This window comes from Mirounga angustirostris, unplaced genomic scaffold (assembly GCF_029215605.1).
Source record: "Mirounga angustirostris isolate CCGP_5_RB_7025 unplaced genomic scaffold, mMirAng1.0.hap1 SCAF_4, whole genome shotgun sequence".
NCBI lineage: Eukaryota > Metazoa > Chordata > Mammalia > Carnivora > Phocidae > Mirounga > Mirounga angustirostris.
Window position 1 is genome coordinate 4,946,653 of NW_026991712.1, and position 14,379 is coordinate 4,961,031.

General features: G+C 45.1%; 1 protein-coding gene across 1 annotated transcript in view; it reads left to right on the forward strand.

The window, feature by feature from the left end:
- The window catches only part of FAM135B (family with sequence similarity 135 member B), a 173,628-nt gene that overhangs the window by 26,722 nt on the left and 132,527 nt on the right, over positions 1-14,379 (forward strand). The window contains exon 2 of the mRNA XM_045899186.1: positions 11,711-11,790. Coding sequence (XP_045755142.1) covers positions 11,711-11,790 — 80 coding nt within the window. The remainder of the gene's footprint in view (positions 1-11,710; positions 11,791-14,379) is intronic.

Genomic DNA, 14,379 nt, shown 5'->3' on the forward strand with positions numbered 1-14,379 from the left:
GGCCCCAGTGGCCTGCTTCACCTGCCCTCATTGCCTGGACGGGAAACATGGCTCATGCTAGGTGGCCCGAGAGAGGAGGTGAGGTAGACAGATGGTGGCATCATTCACAGGGAAGCTCAGAGCCTCTTGCGTTTCCTGAGAACAGGTATGTATGGGCACCTTGCAAATTCTGCCGCACGGACTCCTTACAGCAGACCCACCAGATGGGCCTTGTTGTCCCTCTTTGACAAGTAAAGAAACTGAGGCTCAGAGAGCTGGAATGATTTTCCTCATGCCACACAACCAGAAGGTGGCAGAGGCAGGATTCAAACCCAGGTTTCACTCCGAAGACCATACCTCCCCAGGGGAGCACAATGCCTCCATGAAGACTTTCTTTATTAGAATAATAATGGTAATACATATATTAATCAGTTAATGATTATTGGAGACTTACTTTGTGCTGTGCTGAACTGTTTTTATGTCACCCTCACTCAACCCTGTGCATTGGGTCTAATTGTTTATCTGCATGTTACAAAGGAGAAAATGGTAGCTCAGAGAGGTTGAGTAACTTTCCTATGGTCACACAGCTGGGAGGGGATGAATCTGACTCTTAACAAAGTTCTGTTCGATTTCACAGTTGGTGCCTTTACCCACTACACTTAATCCTCTGTGGAGGGTGAGGGTAGTGTGGGCCATCTGTTTACACAGTAGCAGATACTAGGGTAAATATTTGGGAGAGAAATATCTATTTGTAGTTCCTCATTCCCCATCCTGTACTCCAGCCAAACTCAGCTCCCCACTGTCCCTACACATATCTCCGGGCACCACCCCTCTGCATTTTTCCAAGCGTTCCCTCTGCCTCAAACGCCATTATGGCCTAGTCTTACCCATTCTTCAAGGGTGAGCCCAGATGACATGTGAGCTTCATCGGTACTAACTTACGTTTGTAAAATGGGTCAGATTCTGGATAAGTCAGGTGAACTCAGGCATGGCAATATGTAGCGCGTACAAAATTCCATTACAGAGCATCTCTGTCTACCAGCATCTCCGTCATGCTCTGGGTCAAAGCCTGCAGTCTAATACTAAAGAAGTGCCCTGTGATTCTTGGGGGAGTCTGGATCAATGGGACACCGTCCCAGCCTTGTTCCCCGGGACTAGCATCATAACAAGGCCCTGCTGCGAAGGGGTGATGTCAAAGATACCGCCTTCTGCTCCGGCCACTCCTCTCTCGTTCCTGGCCTTGACCTCCCAGCTCACATTCCTGTTCCTTGACGTGAGAGATCCCTCCTGCACACTACTATCTTTTAGGGACCGGTTTTAATTCATCCCTGCCTCGAGGCAGGATCTTCCTCCTCTGAGCTAACCTTGCCCTTTATCTCATCCTCTTGGAAACTCCAAGAGCCTCCTTAGGATTATAATTACTAGCTGTGAAGTTAGTTTATTCTCTAGTAGGCTGTAAGCTCCTTGAGGGTGGGGACCGTTTTGTCATTTTTCTAGGTCCTCAACCTCTGTTGTGGTGCCTTGTCCCCACATTGGTCAGTTCAGTTGACAATAACTAAGTAGTGAGAATATGAAGTCAAAAGCTTGCAATGGCTTTTTCCATCACTGTCACTGGTATGACTTCTTTTTAATTTAAATTTTTCATTTTTTAAAAGATTTTATTTATTTGAGAGAGAGAAAGAGAGAGAGCATGAGCAGGGGAGAGGGAGAGGGACGAGCAGACTCCCTGCTGAGCAGGGAGCCCCACTCGGGGCTTGATCCCAGGACCCTGAGATCACAACCTGAGCTGAAGTCAGAAGCTTAACTGACTGAGTCACCCATACGTCCCCTGGTATGACTGCTTAATGCTTGAACTCTTTGTGCTACCCATTGCTGTACCCCAGCCACATTTGTTGGCGGCCAGTATGTATAAGTGGACCCCAATTTGAAGAATACTTTTGTGTCTTTGGGGTTTCCTAGCCATGAGCTTGCATACCACTTGTTTTTATGCTCTATAAGTCTGTGAGTGAGGTCTGCTTCTTTGGAGCTCCAGCTTCCACATAGGAAGAGTGGAGGAGATAATGACCATCCTTTCTGAATATTGTCCAGGTCGAATCTCACATCACATGTACCACACCTGGTGTGGTGCCTGAATCAGGGTTGGCTTGCAACCCAGGGCAGCTTCCTTCACTCTTGCTCTGATGTTGTAGTTGTTATTGTAAATATTTATGGGGTCTCCAAAAGCAACAATAAGATAATTTTATCCACCTACTTGTAGAGTATCTTTTCTTATCACTTAATATCAATATCCTAGAACTAAGTTATGTCCAAGTGTATTGGTATCATGGATTAGGTGATGGGCCAAAATTGGCAGTCTTGTGTTCTTTTGTGGACTCTGCAAACTAGCTGGGTGTTCATGGGGATCTTTCCCCCCGCTTTCTAGGTCTACTTCCCATTAGCAACATCTGGTTCTAATGATGAAAACAGTTCCAACTACATTTTAGAAGGAATTGGTGCTTACAGTGTCTCATGCACCGTGCCGGGCACTCTACCTGTAGAGTCCCATTTGTTCCTCACAACCACTGATTTTTAAGATGAGAAAACCAATGCTTGGAGAGGTAAAATGGATTGCTGAAGGCCACACACCACTAGGAAGTGGAGAATCCGGTATTTGATACCCAGGCTGTCGGAGGCGAAAGCTGGGGCCTTGGATTCCCCGGTGCGTGTTCATATCACGCTTTTGATCCCTCTATATGAAAGACCTGGCCTCTCCCTCCAGGTGCTTGGAACTGGCTTTCGGATCTGGCCTTGCCAATTAGAAAAAATTCTCTCTGCAGAGCCCCCTGTCACAGTGTGATTATGCACAGCAGATTTTCTGGTCTGAGGTTTTAAATTACCCATGTCATTTCAAGCTGTGCAAGACGCTTAAAAGCCTGCTTCTACCTAACCTCACTTAATCAAACAACACAACTGTGAAGAAAATCCAGTGCTACTTCCTATTGAAAGGGAAGAGAACTGGCCCCTGTTGAGGATGCACTATGTCCCAGGGAGCTCGTGATGGAATCCCATTCCGTACGGGCTGTCAAGAAGGAGTCTTCGTTTTACCTGCAAATGGTTCTTTTCTGGTTGACCTGGAGACTGACACAAGCAACTTCTGGAGAGCCACATTGACACATGGCCACTCATGCAAATGAGAAACCTCGTCTGGGTTGACTCATTAGCTAGGAACAACAGGTTCACCAGGGAGTGCGAATCACAAAAGCAGAGGGAGATGCAGGGATGGAGAGGCACTTTGCAGTGTTTCAGCAGCCTGGCAACCTCATTTTTTATACATGGCATCTCCAACAAGGCTACTTGTGTTGCTGATTTGAGCTCCTTGAGCCACCTGCTCTGGCAAATAGGGAGGGTGGTTCACCAGCAAATCAGGCTGATATGTAAAAATAATGACCCATCATTTATTAAAGCCTAGTGTTGGTGCTGCGCATTGATTCCGATTTCAGTCTCTATCAACTCCAGAAGGTAACTGATCATCCCCATTTGCAAATGGAAACACCGAAGTGCAGAGTTTAAATTGTCTGAAGTTGGACAAAAAACATTATCATTGCCGTTATTGCTACTATGGGTTTGCTTTGTTTTTAACCTGAGTAAGAAGAGCGGAGAATGGGGGAAGAGGTATAGCTACTTTGTTCAGACTTTGAAATCTATACTCACAGGGTATACGCCTCTTGCAAAGGTCATTCTTTCTTCCTGCTCACAGGAGAATTATCCCAGGAGTGTCATGAGTAGAGCTTTTTTCAATGAGGTATCTCAGGGCAATGAAATAGATTTTTCCTGAGGGCTCAACAGTTGGAGTCCTACCTAAAAGTGACTTTCTTAGAACTCTTCCAAATTGCCCCCTTAGTCAATCTGTGTGGGCTCCATATTTCCTTTGGTTAAAAGGATGGAGTGGTGGTCATGGAGGGGTACACTGGCGTACTGAGAAATGTTTAAAAAGTGGCTCAAAAAAAGTACATAATGACATTTGTTGATTTCCATGGGGTAAATACTCCACTGTGGCCAGTTTTAAGCTACCAACCTGGGATCTCTGGCTGAGTCCTGATCTGTATATTTGTATGAGGCAACTGCCCAAGACTGAGGGGACTTTGGAAAATCTTATTTCCGTACCTGTAAGTGGGAATGTAATACACGATTCGGAGAGTTCTCATGAAAAAGAAATGTGGTGTCTGTTGGTGTCACGCCACATAGTGCTAGACATGAAGGACTCAGACTTCTTCTGTCTTTCTGCTCTGCCATCGTTTTCACGTGGCTTTTAATCCTCATGGCCAAAACATGGCTGTTTTAATGCCCACTGGTGTTTTCTTTCTGTATCAAGTCAGGAGACAAAGTCAGAGAAAGGACAGACAGCCCACAGGGCGTGGAACCCAAGACTTGCCCTTTGAAAGTGTTCCTCTTTGCTCCATCTGGCAATGAATGGTTTTCTCTCATTAGCCAAGAGAGGATCACACGATCTCTCCTAGCTGCAAGGGAGTTGAGGAGGGGTGAGCATTTTTAGCTAAGCATGTTCCTTTCTCTGGCAAAAACTGGTTTTTCTTTGTAAGGAAGGAGGGGGATATGGCTATTGAGCAGACAGGTCAGAGTGTGAGCATCGCACAGGCCCCTCCAGATGAGCAAGGAGATGGGGACGAAGGAACGAGAAAAGTCATCCCAGTAAACATCAGTGGCATCTGACTGAATCATTATAATCATTATGTTTTGAACATATTGAAGTATCCAGACAAGTTTTGCTGAAATGTTAGAGTGGGTTTTTCTTGAGAAAGTATCTCATTAGTTGCTATTGAGGCTAATAAAATCTAACAGAGTGGTGTGTAGTCGTCTTATGGAGTCCTCTTATGTTATGTAGTCCAGTGGGTGGACCCTGTCAGAACAGATGAGTCAGCCTGTGAGTGTACAGTAAAAATATATTGGTCATTTCCTGGGTACTTTTCCTTTTATTAACTTTTTAGAACACCAAGTTCTCTCTTACTGGCATGAGTACCCTGTCTTCCCTGTTAGGGCAGAGAGTTTTACCTTGGGACCAGTGGGTCTTCCATTGTCAAGTTAGGCCCCACAGCCAGTCAGGGCAGAGTTCCAGAGTTCACACTCATAACCACGTGCTCTATTACCTCAGAAGACTCAAAGATAGAGGGTTTTTTCTTAGCCATGTGGGCACAGCCATGTCAGAGCAGAACATTAGCTCTTGTGTCCGCAATTTTGTATTTTCAAGTACTACGGGCCACAGGCATCTCTGAACCTTGTCCTGCCCAAGTCATCACCCTTCCCCCTGCTTCACTCCAGCCATGACGTTGGAGGGGTTGGGACCACAGCTCGGACATGATGTCTGTCCCACACGTCTTAGGTAATGGTAGCAACACTATTTTCTCTTTAGTGAAATACTAAAGGTTGAACATCACACTAAGGGCTTTACACATACGTCCTGTTTGCAGCGCATGACAGTTCTGGGAGGCTGGTACACGTATCCTCACCTGTGAGGAAAGAGGCTCAGAGAAGGGAAGTTACTATTTGAAGTTTGCCTATTTGGCTTTGGGACCTAGGCGTTCTGACTACAGAGTCTTAGTTTTGACCCTTTTGCAAACACAGCGATTTGTACTTTAGGTCATGTCACCTGTCTCTGGGTCAGAGTGGTTGTTTCCTATCATGCCTGATATGAAAATGATTGTAACAAAATGTCATGGGTCTCTGTATTCCCATTATAGAATATCATTTCTAGTTTGTTAGTTTCATAAAAATTGCCTGTGGATTCTTAGTCACTCACAGAACTGTAGATGTTGGGAGTGAATTGTATAACCCCATGGTTTTTGAAGGAGTCTGTGTTACTGGATTCAGTCTTTCTCTCTCTCTCTCTCCTTCTTTCTTTCATTCCTCTGACACTGATTGGATGCTAACTGTGTGTAAGCACCATGTAAGTTGCTGGAAATACAGAGATGAATAGGACATAGTTTTCCTCCTCCAGCAGCTGGTGGTAGTGGATATTTCTATAATCAACCAAGCATTATTAGATGCTCTTCTCTCCTTATACAGTGCTAAGAGCTCTAAGGAATACAAAAGAAGCAAAAGATAACATTCCTATTCTAAAGATGGTTTTGGGAAAACAAAGGGAAATACATTAGTGATCAGAGGGAGAATGTGATTGGACTCCTGGTGATAATAGTGATGGGGAAGTTGAGGGGAGCCTAATGAAGTTTAAAGCACCTGCGTTTGCCTCCCTAAATAAGAGCTTGGTTTAGTCAAATGGCCTACATTTTAATCCCTAAACTTTCCATTAACTAGCCATGTGACTATAGGAAAATTACCTAACATCTCTGAGTCAGTGTGTATATTGTTAACATAAGGGTAGTCACTCCTGCCCATTAGCTTTGTCATAAGGAGGAAATTTGAAAGCCTGTATGCATTAGTTTACTATAAAAAATTGCCACAAACTAAATGGCTCAATACAACATAAATTTATAATCTAAAAACTCTGGAGGTCAGAAGTCTGAAATGGATCTCACTAGGGCAAAATCTGGATGTTGCAAGGACTGGATTCCTTTGTGGGGGTTCTAGAGAAGATTTTGTCTCCTTGTCTTTTCCAGGGCATGTAGGCCGCCTGCATTTTTGGGCTGATGGCACCTGCCATCTGTGAAGGCAGCAGTGGCTGGTAGGGTCTTTCTCACCCTGCGCTACCCTGTCACTCTCTCTCTTGTACCTCCTTCTTCCATTTGGAAGGATCCTTGTGGTTACACTGGATGTACCTAGGTAATGCAGAATAATCTCATTTCAAGGCCAGGTGGTCAGCAGCCTTAATTCCACCTGCTGCCTTAATTCTCTGTTACATGTTGTGGAGATGAGGATGTAACTGTCTTTGGAAGGGGCATTATTCTGCCTCCCATATTATGTAAAGGGCATAGTTTATGCCACTCTTACAGATGGAAGCCCATAAGGTAAAAAATGACTGTATGTATTTATATCCCAAAAGGAGTCACGTGCAGATCAAGACAAACTTGCTGGCACACTGTCTGAAGGTTTCTACGTCCTGGTCTCCGCTTCCTTATTCCTTCTGACTGCAACTCACTCCCCCACCCCTTGCTCACCCTTCAAGGACTTGAGCTAACTGTTCCTTTCTTCATCGTGTCTTCATGAATGACCCCCTCTGGAAGAAGGTAGATTTAAGATGGCTAAAGGAAATCCATGTGGGAAATAATAAAAGTCATGCCAGGAGATGTGCTAACATTACTTACTGAATGTGTGAACGTGGACAAATCTCTTCATCTCTAGATGGGGGTTTTCTCATCATTAAGATGGAAATCATAGTAAGAGTATCAAAGGTTTCCTGCGGAGATCAAACGATATCGTGTATGTCAGGTAGGACGCGTGGTTTATGGATTTATGACCTGGCAGCAGTTCGTGTCAGTTAGAAGAGAATTATTAAAGGGGTTTAAGCATTCTGTTTAATCAGGGCAGAGCCCGATTGGGCCAATCTAATGGAAACTTATTTCTTTCAAACATGTGCCTGTAACGCTTCTGAAGTTCAAAATGATGACTGATTCCTTGAAGTAAGACTCAGCAACATCAAGTGCTTTTAAGGAGTAAGAACTCAGACAGTGCTTTGGAATTGGTTGTAAAAGGTTTTAATGTATGCAATAAAATGGGATTCCTGTGAGGTGTCGCAGGCAAAAAATTAAAAACATACATTTATCTCTGGGTTAGAATGCTGGGTGCCCTTTGCTACTGGATAAGTAGTTGGATATTCCCAGCGTCTTCTCTGGGTAGCCCCTGAGGTGGTGCTTTCTCTCTCAGAGGATTTATAGAGGCTGCCACAGGATTGCCTGCATGGAAGTTCCTGGCCCAGGCCCTGGTGAGTGGTGCTGAGTAAGTCTTGTGCATAACTGTAACTGCTCCGAGCACCGCCTGATAGAAGAGTGATATATCGCCTCTGGCAAGGGGTGACCCATTTTGTGTTCAGAGAAGAAGCCTTTAGAATATTAAAACTGGTGGTGGTAGCGGTGGGATTTACATCTCTTCCTCTGCTGATGAAATTATTGCAATGCACGGGTCTTTTTATTAAAGAAACACCAGAAGCGGCCTCTTGTATTTGTATCCATCAGCGTTTGCCGATGATTGGCGCATGGGGAGGTGGCCTGAAAATGTGTTCCATTCTGCAGACACGGAGCTTGATTGTGAATGTGGTGGCCGCCTCTCATTGTTTCGCTGTTGCTGTTACTGCTCTCGTCACTGTCACTAATTTATGAAGCAGCATTTTACATTTTAAAGAGGTTTTATTAAGAATCCAAATTTCTATCTTTCTTTGAAAACCCCAACGATCTAGCAATACACAGTCAACCTTTCTGCCCAGTGGTAATTAGTGACTGCTAAGGAGCAGTGGTCTCCTATAGATAGGGTGGGAAGCTTCGCTGCCTCAGTCTCCCTCACGCAGATATGTGAAACTGATTTGTGATGGTGCTTCCCCCGTGGATTTCCCGGTGGTAGTAAACTGCCTCTGTGTAATGAGCCATTGCTCCCCAAGGACACATAGAGTGAGGGGCTGGGAGCCTTTGGTCACAACGTGTTTATCAACGGATCAATACGTAACCTTGTTTTAGGTGTGTTTCTGTATAAGGCAGTGCCATCTATCTAGCTATTTATCTATCTATTATCTATCTACCCATCCATTTATCTATCATCTATCCATCCATTTATCTATCATCCATCTATCTATGTATCTATGTATCTATCTTCTATCATCTATCTATCCATCTATCATCTGTCTATCCATCTATCATCTATGTATCTGTGTATTTATCATCTGTCCACTCATTTATCTATTATCTATCTGTCATCAATCTATCATCTATTTATCTATCTATCCATCTATCATTTATCCATCTATTTACTATCATCTATCATCTATCTATCTATGTATCTATCTATCATCTATCCCCCCATTTATCTATCATCTATCTATCTATCATCTAGTCTATCTATCATCTATCTACCTATCTATCTTTGAATTTTTTTTTTTTAAGATTTTATTTATTTGCGAGAGAGACAATGAGAGACAGAGAGCATGAGAGGGAGGAGGGTCAGAGGGAGAAGCAGACTCCCTGCCGAGCAGGGAGCCTGATGTGGGACTCGATCCCGGGACTCCAGGATCATGACCTGAGCCGAAGGCAGTCGCTTAACCAACTGAGCCACCCAGGCGCCCTATCTATCTATCTTTGATCCACTAACATTGAACTCATGGCCAGTGGCACTATGCCTCAGGTCTGAGTGCAGCTCATCTAACACACTCTTGTCTCTGCTGGTGTCCTGCATTTAGGGACATGGGACAGCACTTCAGCTCTACACTAGGGGCCATTTTAGTTAACAGAGTCACCAACAAAAAGCACAAAAATACAAAAATAGAAGGGTACTAAATAGATTGCAGAGGACACGTGTTTACAGCATAAGAACTGGAAACAGAAGGTAGTGTGGTCTTGCCTGAGCTCAGGTGAAACAGGTGCATGGGGGAGTCAGAACTTGTCTGTCTGGGAGCACATCTGAGTGACCATGGAGCCCCTGAGCACCGTGTGTGAGGGTGTAGATACACGTTAGCAAGTAGGAGAATCCACATATACAGAATCCGTAAATAGTGAGGGTCAACTGCATGTGACTGGCACGCATTTTCTCTCACCATGTAGCCTGTCTTACAGTCCTCTTAATGGCACATACTGCAGAACACAAGTGTTTAGCTTGGTGAAGTCCAGTTTGTCAATTTTTTTGTATGTGGATCATTCTTTTGGTGTTAAGAACTCTTCACTTATCCCTAGATTTCAAAGCTTTTTTTTTTATTTTTCTTCTCGAAGGTTTAATGGTTTTACTTTTTGCATGCAAGTTTATGATCCAGTTTGAATTAATTTTTGTAGAAGGTGTGAGATCTAAGTTGAGCTTTTTGTTTGGTTTTGGTTTGGTTTGGTTTTTGCCTATAGATATCCAAGCACTTCAGGATCATTGATTGAGAAGGCTACCTTTTCTCCACTGAATTGCTCTTGAACTTTTGTCAGAAACCATTTGAGCATACATGTGCTCTCGTTACTGCTGGGTGGGGGTAGAAACTCAGGCCCCCCACGTGGTCTGTACTTTAAAAAGGTGGGATTCTCATCACCATTCATTAGTAGTGAAAATCTGGCTCCCTCCTCAAAGACCTTCTCTTGCCAAATGAGGAAGGTGCCTTGTTAAAGCTTGCCAGTGACGTCGAGGCTCCCACTTGGCCTTTGCTGGTATGTGTGGGGGTGAGGTCACATCTTTTGTGTGTAGTGTGGCTGGAGTACAGCTACTACTGTCTAAAAGTTTTCTATCCCGCGAGGCTGCCCATTTTCTGGTCCTTTGTCTAGAGAAAACAGACAATTTTGTTGGGGATTTTGTTGTTGTTTTTGTGCAGCCATTAGAATTTCTGGGTGGTTGGTTTCTCTCTGGGATATACGAGGCAAAAAGAAGTGCAGAGAACTCACCACCATGTCTTTATCTGGACCTTGAGGTCCTTAGACTGTTTGCTTTCTTCTTTGTCTGTAAAAGTCTGTTGTTTGTTTTACATATACTGTCTAGAGGTTTTGTTGTATGTAGTGGGAAGGATGAGGAAAAGTATGTCTACTCATCTTTCCTGGAAGCAGATGTCATAGGAGGTACTTTCTTTCTTCTTTTTTTTAAAATCATCATTTTACAGATACAAAAACAAGTTCAGAGGAGTTGTGTGGTGTATTCAAAAGCACACAGCTCACAAATGATGTCACCCAAACTCAGGCTATGAATCTAGCACCAGTGCTCTTTGCTCTACATCTCCTCTGCTTATCACTCAACGCACACGTACAACAAACCGAGCCTGTCAACAGAACCTTCTATGAGTATATTCACAGTGCAGTGTCGCCCCCCGCCATACGCTTGATGAGCCAGTGGAGACTGATGGGTTCATGGTTCATTTTATCTCTATTTCACTTTGTTTTATTCACATCCCATTTCACAATGGGCTTGAAATCGGTGGAAGGGGAGAATAGCACGATGCCAGAAATCTTCCTGAGTGCTTGTGAGCAGAACGGCAAAGGCAGGGACCTGTAGGAGGTACTTCTGCACCTGTGGAGGAAGTGGACAGATAGGAGGGTTACTGATAGTGTGGGAACCTGCACGATGTCCTGAAATGATGGGATTTGGAAATGGGAGTGATGTATTACACATAAGGGCACAGAAATATGCTGGAAAAGCGGTTGGCAAGACCCCTGGGATTGGCAACCCAGCTGCTGTGCTTCTAAAGGAAGAATTTGTGTTTCAACATGACAGCGACTCAGTTTATGTATGGATTTTGCACGATGTGTTAAAGCTTCCATTTTCCCATAGAATGGACTTTCCTGACCAAACAAAAGCCATGCCCCTTACGGTACCAACCTTGTGACCAACCATCTATCCCTTTCCCTCTCCCTGTTACCATCAACCTTGTGACCAACCATCTATCCCTTTCCCTCTCCCTGTTACCACCAACCTTGTATGTGTCTCCTATGATCTCACTTCAACTCAACTTCCTGTGTCCATCTTGGTCCCATCCTAGCCCTCTCCCACTGTCCCTTCTTGATGCCAAATGACTGTGCACACTGCCTAGAAACTTCCATGGTTCCCTTTGGCCTGTACCTTTAGAAGAAACCAACAGTAAGGAGTCTGATCTTCATCAGCCTGTCCTCTCTTCTTTCCTTAGGTATTACCAGATCCGAGTGACCTTGAAGGTGTCCTCAAGGATCCCCCACAGACTGAGCGCCTCCATCGTTGGGCAGACAGGTGAGCAGGAGGATGGCAGTGGGGTACTTGCTTTCCACTGGTAAACTGTCCTTTATCACTACACACCAGTGCACAGCAGAGTGCAACGTACGTAGCGACATTCAGTAAATCGCATTGAATGTTGGATGCGTGAATTTTGGAAATGGAGGCCCATTCTTGGTGTAGCCATGTGTGCACATTGTTGCAAGGGGAACCTGGCTGAAGGAAAACACACTCTCCCAGGGATAAACCTGGCTGTGAAGGGTTGGCTACAGACAAGTCAGGGAGGAAGACGATGGCAAGTGTCATCCTGTTGTCAGTCCTGATGATCAGCTAGTTACAGAGGACTGAATAAGTTGGCAGTTGTGGTAGAGCTTCCCAGGTACAAGGAGGACTCAGAATCAACACTCCCAGCTTGGGGAGAAGGATGGCCAAAGACAGCCCTGGTTCTAACTCGGAGGAGGCTGGGTGTTAGTGGGCATCCAGGACTCCCAGCAGGTGTAATAGAGCACTGAGTCCAAAAAATAGTTTATTGCATAAGAAGTAAGGATAGGCATCAAGAGGAAATACTTATATTAGTACATTTGGGAGAATGTGTAGATCAGTCATAGCATATGAAGGAGAAAAACAGGGATGGCAGGGGCGCCTGGGTGGCTCAGTCAGTTAAGCATCTGCCTTCGGCTCAGGTCATGATTGCAGGGTCCTGGGTTCGAGCCCCATGGTGGGCTTCCTGATCAGCGGGTAGTCTACTTCTCTCTCTCTCCCTCTTTCCCTCCCCACTGCTCATTCTCTCTCTCTCTCTCAAATAAATAAAATCTTTGTAAACAAAACAAAACAAACCCTATATGGATGGAAGAGAGAGAAAGCAAGGAGATAAAAAGAACTATGGAAAATCTGCTTAACTTTAAAGATACAAATAGAGGTAGTAAAGATTGTTATAGACATAAAAACCAGTAGAGTCGAAAGCTCTCGTCATAGCTACCCTTCAAAGAAGTCCTTTTGGAATTTCCCTGGCAATCGGGTCACTTCATTATTGGCGGTGATATTATGGTGAGTGGAACCGCATGCAATGAAATACCCAGAGACTCCGGGTGTAGACACAGTGGTCTGCTTAGCTCCACCTGCAGGAGGCTTGGGCGGCGTGGGGCAGAGCAGGCTACTCAGACCACACAGGACAACATCAAGGACTGCTGGTGGTTGATCAGAGCCTGTGGTCTAGAAATAGAAAAACACTGGAGACCGCCTGCCCCTCCTCTGACTCTGGGCAGAGTTAAGTGTCAAGTACTAGGCAAGTCAACCCATCTCCAGGGTGTCCCTTGTCTTCCACTCTGCTCCTCTCTCCGGGGAAGAAATCGGGCAACTGAGACTGGTGGGCACCTGGTTTCCTGTGTCCCATGTGCATTCCGGAAGCCTGCGGTTCCCTGCTGGCCACTGTCTGTGTAGTGTCCCATCTCTACCCCACTTTCTTTTTTTTTTTTTTTTTAAGATTTTATTTATTTATCTGAGACAGAGAGAATGAGAGAGACAGAGAGCACATGAGAGGGGGGAGGGTCAGAGGGAGAAGCAGGCTCCCTGCTCTGCAGGGAGCCTGATGCGGGACTCGATCCCGGGACTCCAGGATCATGACCTGAGCCGAAGACAGTCGCTTAACCAACTGAGCCACCCAGGCGCCCACTACCCCACTTTCTGCCAGAAGAAGGTTGATTGGCAGAGGGAGTAGGAATCCTGCCATTGCATGAACTCCTGTGTGACCCCAGGCATTGGCAACTTGAAATTTAATTTCCTCACCCGAAAAATGAGGATAAAAACCTATCCTCTGTAGTATTCTTGTCTTAGAGATTATAAAGGAAAAGGACATTTTACATTCACAGAGATTATACATGTTAATTGCCAGGAGAGGAACTGGCTCAATGTCATTGTTCAGTCAGTCTGACCTGTGAGTGGCCACACAGGGCTGTGGGGCTGGGTCTGTTCTCAGGGACGAGGCTGGGACCTGGAAATTGGGTGGGATCTGTACCCCAGCCCACCTGCCCACAGCCAGCCCCAGGTTCCTGACAAGGACTCTGGTCCTTCCCTGTGACTCTAGCACCTGAGGTCAGTTGCTGTCGCCAACGGAGCCTTCTCTTGGAGCTGGTGGTCCCCACCCCCCACCGTGAGGACCAGAGGGCTGCTGGACATCCGGCTGCCGGCAGAGCCCAGCAAGGGGCTTGGGGAGAGGAGGACTTGCCACACAGAAACAAAGACAAATGAAATGCAGTTTGGGGGAGGAAAAAAAAAGCTTTTCTTCTTCTTTGGTCTGGTTTGACATAGGGCTAATTGGGGTACACTTGCTGTGCCCTTGGAATATCCCCGAGCATACTATTTAGAACAGAATGCTAACATAGAGGCCAGCAATAATTACCATAAGGATTGCTCCATGAGTGAGCAAGAGAGAGCTGTTGTGATTTCTTTCTCAAAGTGATTTCCAGTTGCATTATTTTCAGTTAGATATCATTGCACTGCCAGGCACGCCAAAAACTTAGTGGTTTAAAACCATGATTTATTCTCGATGTTTTGAGTTGGCCGGCCTCATCCAGGTCATTCATGTGCTGCTTTCTGCTGAGATTTCTG